The 24380-nt window shown below is 43.0% G+C and overlaps 2 protein-coding genes across 2 annotated transcripts; one reads left to right on the forward strand and one right to left on the reverse strand.

Annotated features, from left to right (window-relative positions):
* The first annotated feature begins 67 nt into the window (after positions 1–67).
* LOC117460066 (putative pre-mRNA-splicing factor ATP-dependent RNA helicase DHX32) lies at positions 68–9537 on the forward strand. The gene is made up of 11 exons (XM_034101287.1): positions 68–370; positions 523–716; positions 1614–1989; positions 2574–2810; positions 3199–3292; positions 3376–3525; positions 5972–6163; positions 6240–6380; positions 6732–6922; positions 8531–8721; positions 9239–9537. The coding sequence occupies exons 1-11, from the start codon at positions 89–91 to the stop codon at positions 9402–9404; spliced, it is 2214 nt and encodes a 737-aa protein (XP_033957178.1). The 5' UTR covers positions 68–88; the 3' UTR covers positions 9405–9537.
* Positions 9538–10339: 802 nt separating this feature from the next.
* edrf1 (erythroid differentiation regulatory factor 1) lies at positions 10340–23773 on the reverse strand. Its single transcript, XM_034101206.2, is given in 26 exon segments — positions 10340–11137; positions 12616–12782; positions 12889–13004; positions 13630–13783; positions 14190–14339; positions 14889–15047; positions 15173–15399; positions 15654–15872; positions 16003–16203; positions 16593–16784; positions 16915–17062; positions 17950–18021; positions 18120–18398; positions 18678–18789; positions 19035–19146; positions 19229–19376; positions 19635–19746; positions 20050–20171; positions 20260–20367; positions 20604–20754; positions 20880–21004; positions 21372–21497; positions 21585–21651; positions 22506–22648; positions 22650–22715; positions 23332–23773. Coding segments are annotated over 26 exon segments (3732 nt in total). The 5' UTR covers positions 23425–23773; the 3' UTR covers positions 10340–10974.
* Between the last annotated feature and the right edge of the window lie 607 nt (positions 23774–24380).

Raw genomic sequence — 24380 nt, forward strand, 5'->3', positions numbered from 1 at the left:
CAGTTTACTGAGAGAGGACACTTCCAGACTTTGTTTTCGTGGATCTGTTTCTGAAACCTTAAGCAGACAGACTGGGAACTCACTTGTGATGGAGCAGGACATTACTGGTTTAACTGGAGAGGAGTATACCGAGAGGATATCACCCTGTTGTTCAGATTCAGAGACTCTGAGTCAACGAGACACTGAAAATGATGATATTTTGGAGCTTAATCAGTTTGATGGACTGCCTTATTCCTCCAGGTTTTACAAATTGCTGAGGGAAAGGAAAGAGCTGCCAGTGTGGGATGCAAAATGTGAATTTATGGACACTTTGGCCAAAGGACGGTTTGTCATCGTCAGTGGCTCTGCCAAAACTGGAAGAAGTTCTCAAGTGAGTACTGCAGGGTGTTTTACACTTTACATCGGAAATACTGCACTTTTAATTCATGCAGAAACTTTGTACCAGGTGGATATTCTAACGTTTACTTAAAGTGGGGACGCATCTGTGATATAAACAACTTATCTTGCTCTTTTTTTAAACAGATCCCCCAGTGGTGTGCTGAATTCTGCCTGTCAGTCCAGTTCCAGCATGGCATGGTGGTTTGTACGCAGATTCACGCGCAGCAGGCTGTAGATCTCGCCCTGAGAGTGGCAGATGAGATGGACGTCAACATTGGTCATGAAGTCGGATACAGCATCCCTTTGGAAGCATGTTCCCACAATGACTCAGTCCTAAGGTATGGCAAAGCAGCACTTCTTATAAAAAAACGCAGATCTATCCAGTGTTCTCTATCTGCTTTTTTCTCTCTTTCTGCCGGGTTAATATAAAACACAGTCATGACACACTCTGCTAAATCACCCCGCCCTTTCTAATTCACAAGAAAGGAGTGAACAAAAGGCCCGAGGGGGCTCTTTTCAGGGGCTCCTCCACAGCTGCCCGGACCCCCGTCTGCCCATATGTCACACTCCCTCATGAGGGTCCCTTATAAGTCAGATGGGGGACAAAGGAAGCCGGGACATGAGGGGGGAAAGATCAGATCCTCAGGCCGCCAGCATGTAGGAGAGATCCCCTCCTATGCGTAATTATCAGAGTAAATTACACTAATGGGGGTAAAGCTGACATGTAGATAAAAGTGACTTTCATTCAAATGCCCATCTGAGGTTCCTCTCTTTCTGAATTATAATTAAGAAACCCGAGGATTTATGTTAAGGCTATTACGGATTCTACTGGTCATGGGAAGTGTAAATTGTGTTTTGATTCTGAATCTTTTCGCTTTTATTGTGCACTATCATGAGCGGACCAATAGAAAAACTAATTTAAATGGTGGGAACATTTAAATGTAAATACTGTGTTAAAAAAATAAGGATGAACATTAACATTGAAAAACAATATATACATATCCTCAGTAAAAATACATATATTCAGAATATCAAAATATACAGAATAAATATGATTACTCTCTAATATACCAATCTACTAAACATATAAACAAAGTGTTCTATATACAACAACACATTGTGTACATAGCTTGAAATTAAAAGTCCAATACATCCTAGGTAGTGTAAGTAGGCTTCAATATGTACAGTATGTACAGTGTGTGTAATGTCAAGCATGGTTGACTGCCCCCCCGCAGGTACTGCACTGACGACATGCTCCTGAGAGAGATGATGTCGGACCCTCTGCTCGAGCGTTACGGAGTCATCGTGGTGGACCAGGCCCACCAGAGGACCGTGGCCACTGACGTGCTGCAGGGTCTTCTGAAGGACGTGGCCCTGCAGAGGCCTGAGCTCCGGGTCGTCCTACTCACAGCTGTGGACCCCGACCCGAAGCAGCTGGTCCATTTCAGCGGGTCAGCAGCGCCTCTGATCCGCCTGCAGAGCCCGGGCGCAGGGGCAGGGGTGCACTGCAGCACGGGGGACGGATACTTCTGCTCCGCTCTCCGCCTGGTGCTGGAGATCCACCGCTCAGAGGAGGAAGGAGACGTGGTCGTGTTTCTGGTGACGACACAGGTAAAAAGCAGCACTGCATGATGGTATGTGTGCTCTTAAAGGTCACCTATTAGGCAAAATCCACTTGTTCCTGTCTTTTATACATAAACATGTGTCCCCTCTGTGTACAGAGATTCTGAAAGTTTCAGGAAAAAATATTCTCTCCCTTTTTCTCCTGATCCATTTATATAAAAACCTGTCTGAAAATGAGCTGATCAGATTTTGGCCACTTTATGATGTCATAACGTTTTTTTGGCATTAGCCAATCACCAACCAAGGTGACCCCCCCCCCCCAACTTATCACCTGAATCTCCTCCTAGAGCACCATTGTGTTCTTTTTAACCAAATATCTCTCAGAGGGGCGTGGGCAGGGGCTCCTTATTTTCATCTAAAGTAACAGACACAGAATCAGCACTTTTGAAACAGGGCTGACACAGAGGGGATTATGGGATGCTGCAATGCGTGATCTGTTTGGTATTTCGAGCCACACACTTCATTGACATGTTTTGTATATATCTGAGATAATATATTGATGAAGAACAGTACAATAGGTGACCTTTAAATTATGTCTTCCTCTGACTTTCTTCTTTTCTTCTGTCCATCAGGAGATAGATCTGGCCCATGACATCCTGTGCCATGAGGGGCAGAGTGTACCCCCTGAGCTGGGGGACCTCCTGCCCGTCGCTGTGCACCCTGGTCGCCCTGGGAACCTACCGCTCCTGGAGGAGGGGGGGGCAGCCCGGACCCGCAGGGTGTTCCTCACATCCAGCCCAAACGAGGACTTCTTCTGGGCCGTGGGCTCCATAAACTTTGTCATTGATGCCGGGCTGGAGAAAAGAAATGTAAGTTATTTCTTCCAGGGTTATAAATGTCAATGTTTTTACTATAGTTCTTTTTTTAGAGTTATATTTCAACTTATATATGTATATGTTTTTATATTTGAATGCTAAGTATACTTGTTAGTTTTTCATGTTAATAGTTTTTGAATATAGCTCTGCGCAATAGTGTTATTTTTGTCGACTTAATACGCTGTTGGGTTGTTTAATCTTTAAGTATTTTTATTTTTACATTATTTGGTTGATAATATATTGAAGATATAAAATCTTCATCTGCAAAATAACTTTTAACTATAGGTTTCACATAAATGTCTGAAAATGTTGTGTTAGTATAAAATGTACTTGGTTACATTTGAGCATCTTATATAGTTAAAACACTGCGATGCTGTTGCAGGTTTACAACCCCAGGATCAGAACTAACTCAGTCCTCATTCAGCCAATCAGCACGGGTCAAGCCGAGAGTCGCAAACAGCTGACAGGTCCCAAAGGTGAGAAGTTAAACTTTTGCAAACACTTTTGTAGTAAATCCCCTGCTGCTGTCATATAGTAAATCTAAGTCTCTATCCTTTAGGCAAGTGTTTCTGCCTGTACCCGAAGGACAGACAGCTTCCTGTGCAGATTCGCCCCCGCATGGTGGAGTCTGACATCACGTCCACGGTGCTCTTCCTGAAGAGGATGGAGATCGCTGGACTGAGTCACTGCGACTTCATCGACAGGCCGGGTGAGACTTACACACAGAGAAAGTTTTGATGGCCATTCGTGTTGGCTGAGCCCCTGACTCCTCATCATCCTCAGTGATAATGAGAACATTTTGGGTTCAGTCAGTTTGTTCCCTTTTGTTGCAACACAGGAACTTTTTTTTAATTTGAAGGCAGTGAGCCGTGTCTCAGCTGAACCGACAGCTCCTGTTCTGCCAGCATCCTTTTAGAGCTGACCTGCTTCCATGTGCTTTTGTTGCCCCGGATTTCACCCCCACCAACACACACACACACACACACACACACACACACACACACACACACACACACACACACACACACACACACACACACACACACACACACACACACACACACACACACACACACACACACACACACACACACACACACACACACACACACACACACACACACACACACACACACACACACACACACACACACACACACACACACACACACACACACACACACACACACACACACACATTAGTTGATTAGAGCATGGTGTTGGTCTGTGGGAGTGTACAGGATAATAGAGCGCATTTAAAAGTGGATTTAATTCCTCTCTGATTCACTGTGATTTGTTGCAAAAATAGAACAGAAAATCCCATTGGAACCATGACACACTTTTCATTTCGCATAGTGATGCATGGCAGATGTAGGTGAGGATTATAAAATGTAATCTCTTGCTGCCTTTTTACTCCGAGCAGCCCACCGGGGTGCCGGTATTTTGAAGGGGGGGATTGCTTCAGTGGGTCAGCACTCTGGGTTACAGTTTAGAGAGCATGAAACCTGAACAATAATGTTATTAATAATCTCTTCGTTACAAGTTCCAGTGTGTAGAATTTAGTGGGACGTTTTTCATTAGCTTTGAAGCTGATCTGTCATGGATGTCTATAGAAAGAGCTTCCATTACATTACATTACATTGCATTTAGCTGACGCTTTTATCCAAAGCGACTTACAATAAGTACATTTGACCAGGAAGACACAACCTTGAAGAAAACAGAATCATATAAGTACATCAGGTTTCATAGAGCCAAGCATTTCAAGTGCTACTCAACTGGCTTTAGATAAGCCAGCCCTTTATTAGTATATAAGTGCTTTGTTAATAGCTCTATCGCTCGAGGTGGAGTCGAAAGAGATGAGTTTTCAGTCTGCGCCGGAAGGTGTGTAAGCTTTCTGCCATCCTGGTGTCAATGGGGAGCTCATTCCACCATTTTGGAGCCAGGATAGCAAACCCACGTGTTTTTGCTGATGGGAACTTGGGTCCCCCTCGCAGCGAGGGTGCAGCGAGTCGTTTGGCTGATGCAGAGCGTAGTGCACGCGCTGGGGCGTACAGTTTAACCATGTCCTGGATGTAGGAAGTGCCAGATCCATTCGCAGCATGGTATGCAAATACCAGTGTCTTGAAGTGAATTCTAGCAGTTACCGGAAGCCAATGAAGGGAGCGGAGGAGCGGAGTGGTGTGGGAACATTTAGGAAGGTTGAAGACCAGACGAGCCACTGCATTCTGGATGAGCTGCAGAGGTCGGATGGCACATGCAGGTAGACCAGCCAGGAGGGAGTTGCAGTAGTCTAGGCGTGAGATAACGAGAGCCTGGACCAGAAGCTGCATCGCTTTCTGGGTCAGCTGGGGACGTATCCTCCTGATGTTGTAGAGCGTGTATCTGCAGCAACGGGTTGTAGCAGCAATGTTTGCAGTGAAGGACAGGTTGTTATCTAGGATCACACCCAGATTCCTTGCAGTCTGACTCGGGGAAACAACAGAGGTGCCGATGTTGATAGTCAGGTCAAGAGTGGGACAATCTTTTCCCGGAAGGAAAAGCAGTTCAGTCTTGTCAAGGTTGAGCTTGAGGTGATGATCAGACATCCACTGAGAGATGTCAGCTAGACAAGTAGAGATGCGTGCGACGACCTGGGTCTCTGAGCGGGGAAAGGACAGAATTAATTGGGTGTCGTCAGCGTAGCAGTGGTATGAAAAACCATGCGGGCTAATGACAGATCCAAGCGAGTTTGTGTACAGAGAGAAGAGGAGGGGACCAAGAACAGAGCCCTGAGGGACTCCTGTAGTTAATTGACAAGGGTCAGACTCGGACCCTCTCCTAGTTACCCTGTAGGTACGGTCTTTGAGGTATGAGGTGAGGAGGGAAAGTGCAGAGCCTGAAACTCCAAGTTCTTGGAGAGTGCGAAGGAGGATCTGATGGTTCCTCCATGTCGTTATGTCACCTGAAAGCCATTTTAGGTTCTCCTTCATGCTTGTAAAAGGAGAAGTGAGTGTAGGAGTATTTGCATTGTTTCAATCTGCAACCTAAACGCTAGATTGTACTTGATAGTCATGAAGACAAGACTGGTTCACTGTAGGATTTGGTTCCCAGTTACACCAAGGTATCATTTAGTAAAATATAGATTAAAGTATGATCCAAAATCCTCTCCATCCCAGACCCCGGAGGCCTCATGCAGGCTTTGGAGGAGCTGGACTACCTTGCAGCTCTTGATGATGACGGAAACCTCTCAGCGATGGGCATCATCATGTCTGAGTTCCCCCTGGAGCCGCAGATGGCCAAAACTCTGCTGGCCTCCTGTGAGTTCGACTGCTTCAGCGAGGTGGTCATCATCGCTGCCATGCTAACAGGTAACATCGGTCCCATGGCCTTTGAACCAATGTAGTAAACATAAGGATCTAAACATTACATTTTGTTTTGTTGCAGCACCAACTTGCTTCATAGCTCCCTCTGCAGACATGAAGCCAGAGGCGACTCAGAGACACATGAAATTCCAGCACCCGGAGGGAGACCACTTCACCCTCATCAACATCTACAAGGCCTTCAAACAAAGCCAGCAGAACCCATGTGAGTTTCCAGAGCAGCGGCGAATGCACACACATCACACACAAACACATTGTATTAGTATCCTTTGTTTATATTTTTCTTTTTGTAGACAATATTTGTCCATCTTAATCTGTTAGTAATATATTGTGAATTTAATAGATTTGTTAGAGATATACCTACTGTTATGTTCATTTAAATTTAAATTTTACATTTGCAATGCCTTGTTAACGTGCTGCTGAACAATAAGAATTCCCAATATGGGCTCATTAAATGATATCTGATCTGATGTCAAGTTAAAAAAGACCCATTATCAGACATATTGATGATGTCTTCATTACTCTTTGTGTATTCCTATAACCAACTCTTTGTCAGGCTGTAATGAGGAGAAGTGGTGTCAGGATTCCTTCCTGAGCCACGCCGCTCTGCTGGCAGCGGACGCTCTTTGCTCTGAGCTCACAGACACTCTGAAGAGGATCGAGCTGCCCACCTCACTGCCCGCCTTCGGCTCCCGCAGCAACACCTTCAGCATCAAGAGAGCCCTGCTGGCAGGCTTCTTCATGCAGGTCAGGAAACACGGCTTTAATAAACCGACCCTTCAGGTGTCAGGCCTTCAGCTCTGAGCAACACCAAAAACCTTCTTCATCTCTCTGACTTCCACAAATGTTCTTTTACAATTTCTATCCTACTTAACAGTTTTCACATTTCAGCTGACATCTTCTTTAAGCACATACACTAGCAATATTTAGTTTCTAAAACTACTATCTTGATCAATCACCTTTACATCATCTTACATTGTAACTCCTTTCGATGCTTGAACTGCGACGGCATCTTTAACTTCTTTGACCGTTTTAAACTCAACTTCCCTCTGCATCACTCTCAGCTTTTAAGAAAAGCCTCAACCTGTTCTGCACCGTGTTTCACTGACTGTCCTTTAACTTCTTTTTATATTACCATATTTTACTCAATATGTTCCTTAGATAACTTTTTATTTTATTGTATGTTCTCCTCATAGCATTGTGAAGCACCTTGAGATATGTTTTAAGTGTGCTATATAAATAAAATGTATTATTATTATTACTTCATCTTCTCTCAGAGTTTGTATTGAAACTGCCACTTCAACTACATCTTCAACTGTTTCAGTATTTCAACTACTACAAACATTTAAGGCACGCAAAAAGTCAGTATTTTCTCGTCATCTGTTATCTTTTGGGTTTTTTATGTGCACTGTTTAATAATAATAATAATAATCTTTATTTGTATAGCACCTTTTCATACAACAAGTGCAGTCCAAAGTGCTTCACATAGACATTTCACAGAAAATTGATCTCACACAGAATACAGATACCAGTAAAAGACATAAAAACAAACAGAAAATTGTAGAGTAGACATATATAAAAAAATACATTTAGATTAAAGGTACAACAATGAAATTGTGCATTAAAAGGAGGATAGTGCAAATTCAACACACATTCGGGTGACAGGTTAAAAAGCATCGCAATGCATTGAGAAAGTGCAGCAGAGCTTCCTAAAAGGCTACATTTTACAAATGTGTTTTGAGTTATTTTTTTAAAGACTTCCACCGAGCTAGTTTAAAGTGGACCTATCATGCTATATTTGAATAATATATTGTAGGGCCATACCGATATAAAACATGTCTGTGAAGTTTTTTTTTTTAAATACCAAACACATCATGCATTTTAGCCATGCCTTATTTCGCTCTATTTGCTGTATTCCAGCCCTCTCTTCACAAGGGCTGATTCTGTGGCAAATGAGCTGCAGCTGACCACGCCCCCTGCAAAGGAGGGGGGCAAGGCACGAGCGTCATGTTACCATGCTGTTACCATGCTGTTACCATGCGGTTACCATGCCACGGCAACCCCCCATTCCCCTGATAGGTGGAGAGTTGCCCATATAGGCGGAGCTCCTTGTTTGTGACTTCAGAGAGATTTCAAATCTGTATCAGTCTGTATCAGATCCGTTGCAGCCCCGTTTTTAGAGATTTGGGTATGGAGGAAAAGAGAGAGGGTTGTGTTTTCTGACACTTGGTGAGTTCCCTGACACACCGGGGACACATATTCATGTATAAAGACGTACAAAAGTGCATTTTGCATGATAGATCCCCTTTAAGGTAAACTCAGTCTTGTATCTGACTCACCTGGCTGTTCCCTCAGGTGGCGCGGGATGTGGATGGATCTGGGAACTACTTGATCCTCACCCATAAGCACGTGGCACAGCTCCACCCTCTGTCTGGGTACGGAGCCAGGACCCCCAAACTGGGCCTTCCCGAGTGGGTGCTGTTCCACCAACACTCCTTCTCCGAGGACAACTGCCTCCGCACCGTAACCCACACAACACCAGAAGAGTAGGTCAACATTTGTTTTTCTGTGTCTTCTAAACTGTGTTTCTTGTTGACTAGACGGTGGTCTCCTCTTGCTTTTGAAGAAAGCCTAGCAGACCACCCCTCGTATCTTAACATCTTTAAAGAAGCTTAAATGTAATCAGCCGGACACATTCCCTTTCGGTCCAGATGTAGAGCCTCAGTTCAGCAGACACTGGTCATGCTGCGTGTGAGGGGAGGAGCCCTAATCCTGTTCTCAAATATCAGCTGGAGGAGAGGGATTATGGGTAGATGAATTCCTGGGAATGTGGAGCAGCTTAATGTAGGAGAGGAAGCTCTGCAGCTTGTGTCGTGCTCTCTTAGGTTTAACATCTTACATGTGTCAATCAGTTCAAATAATGTGAGAGGTGGATATTGTCAGTAAATCCTGTAAGTCTTTTTCCACAAAACATTATTGTCATTCCAAACCAAATTGAAACGGGTTTAGTTCAGTTGCATTCAACACAACAATGTTTGAATATATTGTCCTTTCTCTCACTAGGTTCATTCAGATGGCACCACTGTATTTTTTCTACAATCTACCACCGAGTGAGAGCAAAGACACCCTGCAAAACATTTTGAACCATCAGTACCAAAAGGAGAAACCTGCAACGTCCCACGAGGAACCGCAGGAGGACCGGACTTCAGACCGCTGCGTCGTACAATAGCTAACAGGACTTACTGCACTGTATTTCACAGAATAATTGTATAATCTGTTTTTTCAGGAGTCATTTCCTTTCATCTTGGTCATGAATCCCTCAGTGTTGTCACAGTATCATAATGTTTATCTTACATAGTAAAGTGTGCACTAATATATGAAATAAAAAAACAATAATTGCTGAAATGATCTTGATCTTCTTTGCCCTTTGTATTTTATCTTCTTTTTGAACAGAACATATTTTTACTAAAAGGATAATTTTCTCATATTTTAAAATGTCAAATCTTATCAAACTGAAGCGAGGTTAACAATTCAGGTTCCCAGCCCCCCTGGCATTATTAATGATTCTGTTGCTCCGTTCACATCGTCCCTTCAGTCTTTGTCCTTCCGTCGGTCCCCCCAGCACAGAGGGGCCGGCCTGATTGATGAGGTTCCGAGAGAGCCTCGGCCCGCCTGCAGCTCCATGTGCTGCGGATACAGCTCAGTGACAGTGGGGCGACCCGGTTCATTGACGCTGAATTCAAAACATAATGTTCCCTCTCCAGTGACCCGACTGCAGGACGGACCAGAGCCAGAACCCTCAGCACTCTGTCAGCTGACCCACTTAAAGGTATAATATGTAGCATTTTGCTCTTGTCTAAAACGACTTGACATCTGTGAATATTTTGCAGTTGTGAATTAAGATTCTCTCAAATGATTCCAAAGATTTTCCAACCGAGAGAAGTACATCATTTGAATCAAGATGACAGCCCTTTTTATTGTGTCATCAGTAATGGCAACGTGTCTTTTTGGTCCAGTGTAGGAATGATATCTTGTCAGTGGGTCATTTGACATGGGATGCTTTGAAACACATTTTCAATAAAATCTCCTGAACCCAAAAGTATATCAATATCCCAACGAGTACATTACCGATTTGTGACATCCAGAACATGAATTCAAACAACATTCTTTTAAAAAACCTTTAATTTTCACATCACAGCAAACCATGCTGACATAAACATTGCATTGAAAGTTGCCAAGCTATTGCACTGTTATTTAAAAAAAAAACAATTGTTTGTCAGCAATCACACTTCAATCAATCTATGTTATTCACAGTTCTTTCATTGAATATGAAAATTACCAATTATTTTTGTAAACTGATGCTAAATGAAATCCCGCTTTGACTGTGTGGAAGTGGTACTACCATCTTTAAAATCATACAGTATGTTTTATTTGTATAAAAATGAGGCAATCCAGATCAAATGTGGAACAGTCAAAAACAAATCCTACACATAGGAGCTTTACACGCAAGCCATAACTGCTTAAGCAATAAGACAATTAAATAATATCCTTCTAATTTACAACTTTTTCACAAAAATGTACAATTCCAAACCTTCGATGCAAATGCTAGAGAAAAGATGAGTTTTTTTTTTTTAAAGGCGCAGCAGGTGAATTAGCTTTCAGACTGTCATTCAGAGTAGGACGGTGTTGCCTGAGCATGTGTTAAAAAGGTGTGTATAAATCATCCCTTCTGTCACTGAGTGGGGTTTAAAGAAGACTTAAGGTCTGGAGTGTCCTTCGCACTGTGGTTTCTGTCTTCATCATGAATGCGCTCCCGTGTCTCCACTTCCTGTTTGTGTTTTCAGCTGCTGCAGGAGCTCGATGTGGAGCTCGATGCGGCTCAGCAGAGGAGCGTTTTTCTCCGCTCGCAGCAGCTTGGAGTACACGTTCTTAAAGGTTTTCAGCAGCTCCTCATCCTTATTGCTGTAATAAAAAAAATATGATTAGGGGTGAGCATTGAGAAAAGTCAAATATACAGTATAAGCATAGAGTACAGTTTTATCAGGAGGCTGAACTCTCTCTCTCTCTTTTTTTTTTTTTTTTTAGAAAACTTTATTTTATATTATTTGGGCAGTACATGATATACACAAGTTACATTAATAATACACATAAAACACAATTCATAAATATATAAATAACATAAAGAGAGCACGTTTATATTCCAATGAGACTCAGTTCGGTCACAGACTCAAAACGCCCCATGGCTGAGTCTGGGATTTGTCCAGGGTTTTTCTTCTCCTTAGTTCAGTAAGTATTTGTTTCACGATGGTGCCACTGTTTATGATCGTCTGATTTAGTATCATCTTGCACCTTGTCTTCCAGATGTTCATACATGTGATACAAATTACCAGCTGAAAAAGGTCCCTGTGTTTATTGTCCATCCCCTCATCCGGAATACAATACATGATTGAGACATATTGTCCATTGAAGTCTAAGCCGATGCCCCGTAGGAGCGACCACACCTCCTGGGCTGGTGCTGTAAAGTCTCGTCCTCCTCACAGTTAATCATGGGGCATGTTCTAGTTTTCACATAGCAGCTCCATGAAACCACAGCGCTGACCGCAAGTCTGTTGACTGATATCAGCCACCTCACGTCTCTCATGCTCTCCGATAACGGTTTACTTTTTACTGATTTTAAGACTTCGTTACCTTAGTCAGGTGTTAGGTTTTTGTATGCTATAACACCTCCATATTTGAAATCGTTTATCATTTTAAAAATTACTCTATTCGGTAGTCCGATCCAATCAATCCCTAAATGTTGAACTTCAGTTGTGAAGTCACCATAAACTAACTTGTAATATGGACCATTTCTAGCTCTGCCTCTTCTTTTCTTCCATCCTCAACCCAAGGTGCTTTCCTATTGATTGCAGCCGAGATGTTTTTTTTTAGTTTAATGCCCAGGTCTATGGCTCCCAGACCTCCATATTCCCTACTTTTAAATAACAAATTACGTTTAGCAACCTCCCTTGTTGTACCCCACACCAACTGAACTCTCTCCCCTCTCCCCCCTCCCCCCTCGACTTTAACACCCCACACACAGACACTCAGCTGCTATGGACAGTCTTGCACTAATGTACATTCTCAAAGATATTGAAGTGACTGTTATTTTGTATATATTGATTGTTGTGCTTTTATTTAGGTCTTAATGTGTGCATATGTATAAATATGTCTATACATATTTGCCTACATATTTTATATATATATTTGTTGTTGTATTCGGGATTGTGGGAAACAGTATTTCGATCTCTGTCTGGACACACAAACTGAAAGATTGACAATAAAGTTGACTTCACATGCCATATCTCTGAAGTTAGACCACGGGATCATTCGTGTTGAAATGACTGTCATGTGGCTGATTTGTAAAAAGGTCTGAATCCATATGTGCATTGTTTCTCGCTCACCTTGGTTTCCGTTTCATGGTCGTCATCAGTTTGATCACCTGCAGCAGCAGGAAGGAGAAGCTCGGCTCAAACACGCCGATCAGCTTCATCACTTCCTGGAGGTTCAGTCCTGAGGGGGAGCCCCCAGCCGCCTCAGGAGAATCTGATGACTCAGCAGGTTCACTCAACTACAGCACAAGAAGTCAAATATGTTTTAGTATGCAGTGTGTGACTGGGAAAGGGAAAGAAGCACTCGCATGAGAGAGCATTTCAAACTGCTGCTCTGAACGGTACCTCTATCTGCTCCTCCAGCAGCTCCTTATGGATCATCAGGAAGGCAGAGCGAGTTTCTGTCATGATCTCTAAAGCTCCAGTCAGGCTCTTCAGCTTCGCCGTGCTGCTGCTCTGACCTGCGGGAACACAAAATGAAACGTAACTCGAGAGAATGCAAGGCAAGTTTATTTATATAGCACATTTCAACACAAGGCAATTCAAAGACATTAAGAAATAGAGAAGGAGAAACATATTATAAAATGGCATTTAAAAACACATTTAAAAGCAAAGATAAAACATGAACAACACCGGTACATGAATAAAAGTTACAGTGCAGTGTGAGACATGAATATATCAATTAAAAGCAGCGGCAAAAAGAAAAGTCTTCAGCCTGGATTTGTTTCTGGGAGTTTGTTCCAGACATAATAAGTGAATGCTGCTTCTCCATGTTTAGTTCTGACTCTGGGGACAGAAAGCTGACCGGTCCCTGAAGACCTGAGGGATCTGGATGCTTCATCATTTAGCAGGAGGTCAGAAATGTGTTTTGGACCTAACCCATTCAAAGCTTTATAAACCAGCAGAAGTGTTTTGAAATCAATTCTTTGACAGACAGGAAGCCAGTGTAAAGACTTCAGAACTGGAGTGATGCGATCCACTTTCTTAGTGTCAGTGAGGACTCGCGCAGCTTTCTAATACATTTGTTAGCGAGACGTGTGAATGCAGATGGAAACCCGACACTTGAGAGCAGTCGCTGCGGCTCACCTGCCATGGTGAACTCGGCGAAGGCCACCCTCTCCAGCAGCGTGCGCAGCAGCTCGCAGGGAGCGTCTGTCAGGCTGAGGAACAAACACACCGCCTTGCTGTAGTGCAGCTCTGCCAGGCTGCGGTGCTGCTTCCTCAAGTGCTCATCCCCCACCTGTCACACAGCGAGACAGGGACACACAGAATACCTTCAGCGAGTGTTATTCTGCTGGAAGCGTGGAACAGACATCCCATCACCAGTGGCCGTGTTTAGTCAAAGTATAGTCCTTTTTCTTTAACAGGAAATGGCACTTTTTGGGCAAAAGCAATATGTCTCTACTAAGACACATGGATATTCAGTCCAAAAGACAAAAGGATGTAATAATAATACATTTGATTTATAAAGGTGCCTTTCAAGGCTCTCAAGGTCAGGTATGGAGGAGTGAGGTTGTGGATAGCCTTAAAAGGTGAGGGGCAGAGTCTTATCATCTATAGGGTATTTGCCAGTGAAGTTGCTGAAGAACAGGATGTGGTCAATGGAGGGGGTTCTGGTCATTGTATGCCCTAACATGGTTTCTGACCTGGTTGCGGAAGCAGCTGTGGTACATGGAGGCCAGCCGGTGGTGGATGGTTGCAGCCCTGTACTGGTAGAGCGGTTGCCGGGCCGACTCAGTCTGCAGGTCGCAGTACTTCAGGGACTTCATCATCGCATCCGTCACCTCACGCTCAATCTGACAAAACACACACACACACACACACACACACACAAGGTTGGGTGATTAGAAGTTTGATCACACGTCTTGGGGTCAGTGGTGCAAAAACAATTGGTGTTTTTATCTTGGCATTTGTAAAAAGTGCACTATTTGTTTTCTGCCCCCCCCCTGGACTTTAACACCCCACACACAGACCCTCAAATCCAGCACCAGACACTTTTTTGTACGCTGCTATGGACAGTCTGCACTAATGTGAATGGATTGTTGTGTTTTTATCTTAATGTGTGCATATGTATAAATGTGTCTTTTGATTGTGTATATATATTGCATATGTATAAATGTGTCTTTTGATTGTGTGTATATATATATATATATATATATAGGTATATACATATTTTTATATATATTTTTGTATTCGGGATTGTAGGAAACGGTATTTCGATCTGTAAACACAAACTGAAAGATTGACAATAAAGTTGACTTTGAGGATATAAAGGTTGTCAAAGCACATGGAAATATGCCGGATAATAACAAATGTGTGGGTCATTCAGAATATTTGCAGCCCACCTGCTCCTGGGCCTTCCTGGACAGCGGGGCGTAGTCCTGCAGGAGAGTAGCCAGAGTGAAGTAGGTGGTGGAGAGCTCCCAGTTCACACTGTCCCACACCGCTGAGTGGTTCTCTCTGCTCGCCAGACACTTCCTCGCCCGCAGGTAGTAGTGTATAGCCTGGGGGAGATAGATGTATGTATTAACAGCATGATCGGGAAGGATTAAGATTATGAAAAGATAGATATTGTTACAGAAGAACAACTCATTTTCCATCACTTCACATAAAGGTTTTGATGTGGCACCTTGTTATAGTAGAGCGCCTCTTCGGGGGAGAACTCCCCCCGGCTCTGATCAGCTGACAGGGTGCAGTGGGCCTGAGCACAGATCCTCATCAGCCGGCCCGTGTTACACAGCAGCAGAGCAGAGTTAGTGCTGTCCTCGATGGCTTCAAAGTCCTTCATGCCTTTCTCAAAGTAGGAAAAGCTCTTCTTCCACATCTCCTGCTCTGCTCCGGACACAGACTTCTTCACTGGGGGGGGAGGGGGGGGGGGGTTAAATACAGCAGCGTGGGAAATGGAGCAATGAGCTGTTTTGCACTACATACTTTGGCATGTACAAGAAGCTTGTTTGTTTCTATTCTCTTTCGAGTTCAAAGGATCTCAACTTCATCATTCCTCGTACAAATTGAAGAATGTTAAATATCTCAAATGAATAACTATCATTGTACAGTTTTCTGTCTGCTTAGAATATAACTTCCATCTTGTGTCTGTTAATCCAACCTACCTTCTTTCTCCGTCTGCATGGCTGCAGCCTGGTTCATGAAGTACACTCCCATCTCGTTGCGGATGTTTCCGAGCCTTTTGAGCACCTGAGCCAGCTGATCGGAGTCCTGATCTTTCAAAGCCTCAGAGAAGAGCAGCTCATACGCCGCTTCATAGCACTTACTGCTCACAAACAGCTGGTACTCCGGGTCCGTAGCCAGGTCTGTGGCCATGTTGAAGGCTGGTGGGTAGCGAGGGAAGTCAGTGCCAAGGGAAATGAGCAACAATGGACAGGAAAACTTCAGGCAGGACATTATGGGTTAAAACAAGCACTGACATTTAGATCAGGCCTTTAAGCTTTAAGCACTGACCCTGGCAGCTGCTCTCCCTCTGCAGGCTGTGCAGGATCTCCTGGTCCTCCTTGGTCTGGTAGCTGTACTCCTCCAGGTAAGCTGCTCTGTTGTTCCCATTCTGGGCCAACATCAGATGGATGTCCCCACACAGAGACAGGCACTGGCTGTGGAACTGCAGCACCTGTGGGTGCAGTGTACCGCTCACTGAACAGTACGCGTCTATAGGAGAGATGGAGAGAAGTTGGAACGTGACCTTAATGTTAAGAGATGACACAGCTAAAACAAATAGCTTTTATTATAATAATAATAATAATAATAATAATACATTTGATTTCTAAGTGCTTTTTCAGGTGCTCAAAGACACTTTACAGTGGTGATAAAAAGGAAATAAAACAAAATGTAAAAAGTTGAATTTAAATATTAAAACAGCAACACAACATTATTCATACATTAAGGTGTGTTTTGGTCAGTGTTTTGAAAGTGGGGGGGTCAGTGCAGTCTCTGATGTGTTGTGGGAGTGAGTTCCCGAGGGTGGGGGCAGCGATGGAGAAGACTCTGTCCCCCCCCATGTTCGGTTTATTGCACCACTTCCTGTTAAATAACCTCACCGTAACACTGCAGGGAGAGCTTGATGTAGCGCAGAGCTCGCCCGTACTTCTGCAGTTTGGTGGCAGCATCCGACAGGACGTAGTACGCCTTGGAGGCTTTGAGGAAGAGCTGCAGCTTCATGCGGTGCTGCCAGGAGCCGGGGATCATCCCGGAGCGCGTCGGGAGCTTCTGGTCCGCCTGCCACGCCATCGCTGGGGACATCATGAGGAGCAGGAGGGAGACACATAGAGGGGGAGGGAGGGAGAATGTCCTGGTAATGCTTGTATGTTGCCTTTTTTCTAATGTGGTGTTATATCTTTGAAATAAGGCCTGCAGACTGACCTCTTTCAAGAAGAAGAGAGAGGCCTTGCTCGGCAGCACAGGCTCCGATTGCATTTCTGTCCTCGTATTTAAGAGGAATGGGCGTGTTGGGGTCTGCAGCGGGAAGATCGCTCTCCTTCTTGATGGTGACATCCACCGCCTTCAGCCCCTGTGTATTCCATAGAGCGATTATTAACACAGTGGATGACATATTTCCTGGGACACTTTATTAGCTTTGTACGGAGCCCTGGAGGGTTCATAGAGAGAGAAATAAATAAAACGAGGCCACGCTTTATTAACTTGCGTGCACAAGATACTTTCTCGTTCGCACGAGATACTTACTCGTTCGCACGAGTAAGTATCTCGGCAGGACTATAGCACTACATCGAGATTAAGATTAAACACATTTCTTTCACTTGGGAATACACATATAACTATGGAGAACCAGATTTGTGTAAATTACTGTTCGTGGTAATTTCAAAACAAATGCCGGTGGTGTCACACACACACACAGCGGAGCTGAGCACAAACACATCATGCGCCCTGACAGGACATACAACGAGTAATAGGAGGAATACTCTGGTCATTCGATGTGTGTGGAGGTGTGTGTGCTTGAACATAGCAGCCTCGATCTCTATTCAGCTTCTAATGAAGGGCAACGCAGTGAAGTAAACAGTAAAAGGCACCGCTCTTTGCAGCTGGTGCTGCTCTTCTCAGATTCTGCTGAGTTACATGTTACTGCCTCCAGTGCCCTGTACGACGAAGCCAGTTCAACAGACCCTGGATATGTTTGATTTACCCGGCTTAACTAACCCTAACAAACGCGATGTCGCTAAGCGAAGCTGGTTATCAACTCAGTAAATCAACCAGGGTTTCTCTGTCCGCCTGAGAGCGCGTTCACGTGAAAGGGACGGGGTTACCAACATTTGACCAATCACAAACATGGAGAAGTGTGCTGACAGCGCAGCGTCATACTTCATGAATGAATAGTAAATAGCAAATCCTGCTTCGTAGTACAGGCCACTGTCTTTTAAAAAGAAATATGCAGAGACTCGCCTTTAGCACGCAGCTCAGGACATGTCTGCATTTCTCCTCCTTGTCGAGAGAAACAGGGAAAACACTGCTTGGCTGCAGGGGGAAAGAAAGGTTATTCTCTGGTGTTTACATACAACATCTTCATCTGTGTATTCCACACTGTCCCCTCAGGTGTTCAGAGAGTGACTGACCCTGATCTGGTGAGTGGATTTGTATTTCTCGGGGACGGCCAGCTCCACCACGGAGCGGATCACAGCCACAGCCTTGCTGTCGTCCTGCGGGCTGCAGCAGGAGCGGTAGGACACATTCTCGTCACTGTCCTCCGTCAGCTCCTCCTCTTCCTCCTCTCTGTCTTCGTCGCTGTAGCTGTCCTCTGAGCCGCCGGCCCGAATCGACTCCTCTCCATCTTCCTCCGGAGGCTCGTCCAGCTGGAACAGCTCCGACAACATGTAGTGAGCCGAGGCGATGATCTGAACAGACCGGAAGAGGGGGGGGAGGTTCAATCAAATCTACACTAAGGCACTTTTTACTTTCCCGCTGTTGAAATATAGATTCAAAATACTGAACTCATTTGGAACTAAAACAGTGTCCATGTGACTTTTCTACCCATATATCACTTGATCATCTAATCATTTGAATGCAGCGCCAGGGTTTGATTGCAGTCCTTGTGTTCTCCCTAATTTGATCTGGTCGATTGTAACTTTGATATGGAGGTGGATCTTGCATTTCCTTTTTAAATCGAGGCTTACCTGCGGGTGCCTCTCCTCATCCAGCAGTTTGACGCAGTTCAGGAGCAGAGTTCTGATTGTGCCGTAGTGCTTTCTGTTTTGACTCGCCTTCAGCATCATGTTACTGGCAACTCTACAAAACAAAACAGAGAATAGACAAGAACTCATTGCCGTTAAGATAATGGTATCTGATTAAAGCATAACTCACTTGCAAACAATCATTTATATAAACAGCCAATTCAACCAAATACTGTTAACTTGCAAATATCACATTTGAGGTAAAATAACAAATTCATTTTCCATGACATGTCATAAGATCATTTTGAATCGGAAGACATTGTTCCAAATCCATCCATGCAATCTGATCCTGAGACTCACCGGTATAACAGCACAGCCACAGGAAGAGTGAAGGGATTCTGACATTTCTCTTCTTCCGCCTCCTCACACAGAGTAGTAAGATCATAAAGCTTCACAATGTCACTCCCACTGGCTGCGGATTCAAGAAATAAACCTCAAGTTAGAAAAGTGCGGAGTACAAGTACAGAGTTAAACCAAAATCGCCCTGTTCCTACCTTTGAACAGCCAGTAGGTGTGACCCTCTTTGGTGCAGTTGGACTTCAGGAAGGAGAGGATGTTTTGGGCGATGTCTTTCACCACCCTTGTGGAGAAGGTCGAGTTCTCCAGATGAGGGATGTCCTCGGTTTTTATCATCTCGTATTTCTGCGTAAACATTTTTTATTACCACTTTTTTAGTTTAGATTAGAATCACCTTTATTGCAAAGGCACAGAATACAACAGAATGCCGTTTGCATCACATCAGAAAGCACTAAGAGTAGATACAGAGCAGTTGAAGTTTCATTATTGATTGCATTTTCCAATTAAGAGCTAAAATTAAAAGTGATTTCAAAAAGAATTGGACTGCTATGATCAAACAGATATTTATACCTCGTTATAATAAAATACTGGAGCATTATTTACTTGTACAATGCCGTTGACGTGAAAGCACATGACGAGCTCGGGGACATTACACATCAGATTGTCGAGCCAGTAGTCGATACCCGTCAGGATGTTGATCGGTTTATTGTTGTCCCTGAGAAACAGTGAGAACGTTTTAGTTACTTCTGATGAGGTTACAGCATCCATTACGTGTCTGGCTCCCCCCTTCTCAAAGGTCAGACAACTAAATGACAGACTATAAGCAATCTGCATTATGCTGCTGACACATGCATCCATTTTGATGGTGCTGCCAAATTGGGATCAATAAAGTACCTCTCATCTTATCTAACGCCAACAGAAGGCAACAGACATGCAATACAATTAAAATAGAAGGATTACATTATCAGGTCTTCTCTAAATTAGTTAACATTTTAAATCCTAATGGGAGCAAACCAACCTGAGTCTCAGACTGACGGCGGGATAGCGACCCCCTCCGAAAATAGGCATGTTGGACCCAACCAACATGTGGATATCCTCAAATGTCCACATGATGTTTCGCACAAAGTCGTTTCTCAAACCCTGTCGAACAAGGGAAAACGTGTATGTCGAAATTAGACATGAGGTACCAATACCGTAGAAGTAAATACAATAAAGAACGTTGTTTTACCTGACTGTTCTCCCCCTCGTTGAAGAGCATGGCGAGGTGCTGCTCTTTGGGTGCCGACGTCACCTGGTCCAGAGCAAACATGCTGTCCATAGAAAAACTTTCCTGCACCTTTGGAAATGAAGCCAGTTAACGCAGTGCAAACCAAAACTCCTTACAAACATATGCTTCGTGGTCTACCAGGAGCCAATCAAATCTTAAAACACTTCTTATACATTTAACCTCATTAAGTACTGAAGGTTTTGAAACAGACACGATGGATTCTCCAAGAAATACACATGATTTCTAAAGTAACTTGTCCTTGTTGTTTACTAAAAGGTAGATGTCAAACAGCTATTGTACTTTACCTGCTTGGGAGCATCTGACTCTTCAGTGTCAGACGCGGTGCTGGTGAAGGCGGTGGGCCAGGAGGAACTGAACTCCTCCGCCTCGCTCTCCTTCTCCTCCTCTCTGTCAGGGTTGACTGGGACAGGCTCTGCAGCCCCATCACCATTTATACTGGAGGGACACAGCAGATGTTATCAGATGGGACTGAGGAAGAGCACTGAGGAAGAAATGCAACCTGACTCCCGTGATATATTCTCCTCTTTTCGCTTATAATTCAAGTAACGCCCAGAACCCACCTGTAGTAGAGGAACTTTGACAGGATAGCTTTCTGATACCAGTGCTCCTTACTCTTCTTCTTCCTCTGCCACTTCTGATCTATTAGCCGCTGGTAAAACTCTTTCAGCCACGTCCAATCCCCAGTCTGCAACACAAATATAGGAGAGAGAATACAATCAATTATACCACATATTTAAAAGATACAGTCATAAGTATTGTCCCCTTGTTGTACAATACCAATTATGTGCAATATATATATATATGCTGTTAATAACTGTGCAATATATACATAATAACTGGCTGCTACATCCCAGAACTGTTACAGGATGTTTTGTCAATTGTGTAATTTTTTTTAAAAACCCTATTTTTTTTATGGATGCTTCTTGGGTATATTAGGCTTTCTTTGGCTCTTTTCTTGCTGTAACAAATACAAAATGTCCCTTTGTGGGACGAATAAAGGTATTCTGATTCTAATAACTATTTAAAAAGTTATAAACCAGTCCCTGCTGTACCTGAGAGGATTTCATGAAGAGCTCTTGAATGTCCAGGTCGTCCAAAAGTAAGGTCCTCCCCACGCGGTGAACGGCCATGCTGACGTGGGACTTGCTGTAGGGAATTTTCAAAAGCTTCTTGATGTTCTGAAAATGAAAGAAAACCATGTTGACACAAGGTGTGAGCGCATGGTTCAGAATGTAATCTACCAGCTGTGCGGCAGCTCTACAAACCTCTGAGTCTGAAACCACGTCGACATCGTCCCCAATGCAATCGATGAACTCATAAGCCATCCCAAAACTACAAAAGAAGGAAATAAATATGATCATTAAAGAGTTTTTGTGAATATGAATAAGGAACAGATGTTGGTAACGATTTACCTCATTGCACACTGGACCTAAGATGGATGAACAGTGATTTTTAATCTGTCTTCATGAGAGCATTCAGACCAACAACAGAGGCCATCTGCCCAGCTGGTTTACACAGTGATCCAGGACTAAATTAATTGTATTTGTACAGTGTCTTCTCGCAGGATAACGTATTCATAAACTGACCTTTATTTGTATTTATAGAAAACATTTGAGAACATTTAAAGCCTACATAAATCTCACTGAACCCTGACGATACACACAAGAGTTGTTAACATTACAGTATGCTTTAAATCCACAATTTGCAGGTATGTCTGCGAGAAACAATTTAATTTGTTGGGTTTTTTTTTGTCATGAAAATCATTAAAGATGGCACCTTCTTTCAACCAGAAGGTTGTGGGTTCGATCCCAGCCCATGCAGTCAACATGTCGATGTATCCTTGGGCAAGATACTTAACCCTGAGTTGCTCCCTGGCCAACATGGCCAACGGTGTGTGAATGTGTATGCATGTTAGTGCATGTCCTAACATACACTGCTCTGTATGAATGGGTGAACGACATGTAGTATGTAAAGCGCTTTGAGGGGTCTTAAAGACTGGATAAAGCGCTATATAAGTACAGTCCATTTACCATCAATACTGTGAAAGATGAATGACCAGGCTTACTTGTTAAAACAGTGATTTGGACAGTGTACTTCCTAAATAAAGCAAATAATCTACAGAGGCCAGCACAGTTTCTATTAGAACATTCAACAATGGTCGTAAAATATTTCAGATGATATTATACCTGGAAAAAGGCTTGCTCTTGCTGCTGGAGCCAAGGATGGTGGTGCCCGCGCTGCCCAGCTGGGGGTTTTCTCTGAGCCAGTTGGCGGGGGGCAGCTTCAGGTCCGTCTGCTCCTGCAGCAGGGCATAGCTGGTGGGGGGGGGGGGCGGCACAGTACTTCACCACCGCTCGGCTCTTTATCTCACTGCTGCCTGCACACACTGCGGAGTCCTGCAGGAACACAAAGTAAAACATAATATCCAGAGGTGGGAGAAGTACTCAGATCTAGGAATACTCTGTTACAAGTAAAAGTCCTGCATTCAAAATGTTTCTTATAAAAATACAAATGTATTGGCATCAATATATACTTGAAGTACAAAAAGTAAAAGTACTTATTATGCAGATTGACCCATTTCAGAATAATATATATCATATGTTTTGATTATAATTATTGACGCATTTAAGTGTTATCAAGCTGGTAAAGGTACAGCTAGTTTGAATGACTTTGTATACTGCAGGGTAGCTTGTGAATGTTACTCAAGTGATAACTAAAGTCTTATTTATGTGTTGATTATATTTCACATTATGAAACCAAATCTACAAAGTTACTAAAAGTATTAAATAGATGCAGTGGAGTAAAAGTACACGATATACCTCTGAATTGTAATGCAGTAGAAGTACAAAGTAGCACAACATTGAAATACTCAAGTAAAGTACAAGTCCCTCACATTTGTATTTAATCTACTTAGTTACTTTACACCGCTGATCATATATGTAGTGAATTACTCGGGCTGGATTTCCGAATTTGATCTTTATTTATACATCTTTCTAGTCGATGGTTACTCACATGTCTGCTGCTCTCTCCTGTGCAGACAGGGCCACTGATCTCTTCCTTTGCATTGTCCAGGGGGATCTCTCTGTCCCCAGCTGGTGCACTCATACTGGACACACAGTTCACCCCAGCACACACTGACAATCTGCTTTAACAATCAGAAAACCTATCCATGGGTGGACAACTCATGATAATCTACGCAGTATTACCAGCAAGATCAAATGTCTCAATAAAGTTGTATCTAGTTTGCTAGCTTGACAGGTTAGCTGCTGGAAATATCAGCGCTGACTCATGAATCTGTACAGAATAAACGCTAAATTACACTCACATGGGACGCTGTTGTTTCTTTGTTATACCTAATGTGTTAAACCCTGCCTAAACTAGAGAAATAAGCCTGCAGCTTCTCCTATTTCAGCCGGACAGTCTGTCTGTTGTTGTCAGAGCACACGTTAATGCGAGCAGCAACAACTTCCGGTTTGACCAAGAGACAAACTACAAAACACATCTTATTTCTTATATCGACCATCAAAATGATTTCGTTTTTTAAGTAGAATATTTTCTGAGGTTGAAAAGTAGATTATATCCTTATTTTATGGAAAATACTCAAGTAAATGCGACATGTTTAAAAAGAAATGAACCGGAAGTGCTTTCAGAGCGTCTTTCTAGAAGAGTTGAGCACATTCTGTTGTGCTTTATTCTGAAAATCTATTAAACACCAAATGGTTTCAATTTATTTTTAATCGGTCCCGTGTTTTGTGTTATTATGTCATGTCTTTTAGCCAAATGGTATCAAAAACGATTGTATTGTGCCATTTAAAATCTAGGTTTTGTAAATAATTATTTCAAACTAAAAAAATATTTGGGAAAATGTAAATAATATATTATTATTATTATTATTATTATTATTATTGTATTACTGTTATTATAATGATTATAAATATATATACATTCATTATAGTTACATTCAAAAAGTAAAATATTAAACGTCCAAATATTCATAGCGTAGCCTAATGTTATTTTATCTCAAATAACTTACACAAATAGCCTACTCCTGTTATATGTAT

The sequence above is a fragment of the Pseudochaenichthys georgianus genome, chromosome 15 (assembly GCF_902827115.2).
Source record: "Pseudochaenichthys georgianus chromosome 15, fPseGeo1.2, whole genome shotgun sequence".
Taxonomy (NCBI): domain Eukaryota; kingdom Metazoa; phylum Chordata; class Actinopteri; order Perciformes; family Channichthyidae; genus Pseudochaenichthys; species Pseudochaenichthys georgianus.

Coding starts and splice junctions, on each gene's coding strand:
- LOC117460066 (XM_034101287.1), top strand. CDS start 89: ATGGAGCAGGACATTACTGGTTTAACTGGAGAGGAGTATACCGAGAGG. Junction 717..1,613: donor CACAATGACTCAGTCCTAAG/GTATGGCAAAGC, acceptor GCCCCCCCGCAG/GTACTGCACTGACGACATGC. Junction 3,293..3,375: donor ACAGCTGACAGGTCCCAAAG/GTGAGAAGTTAA, acceptor TCTATCCTTTAG/GCAAGTGTTTCTGCCTGTAC.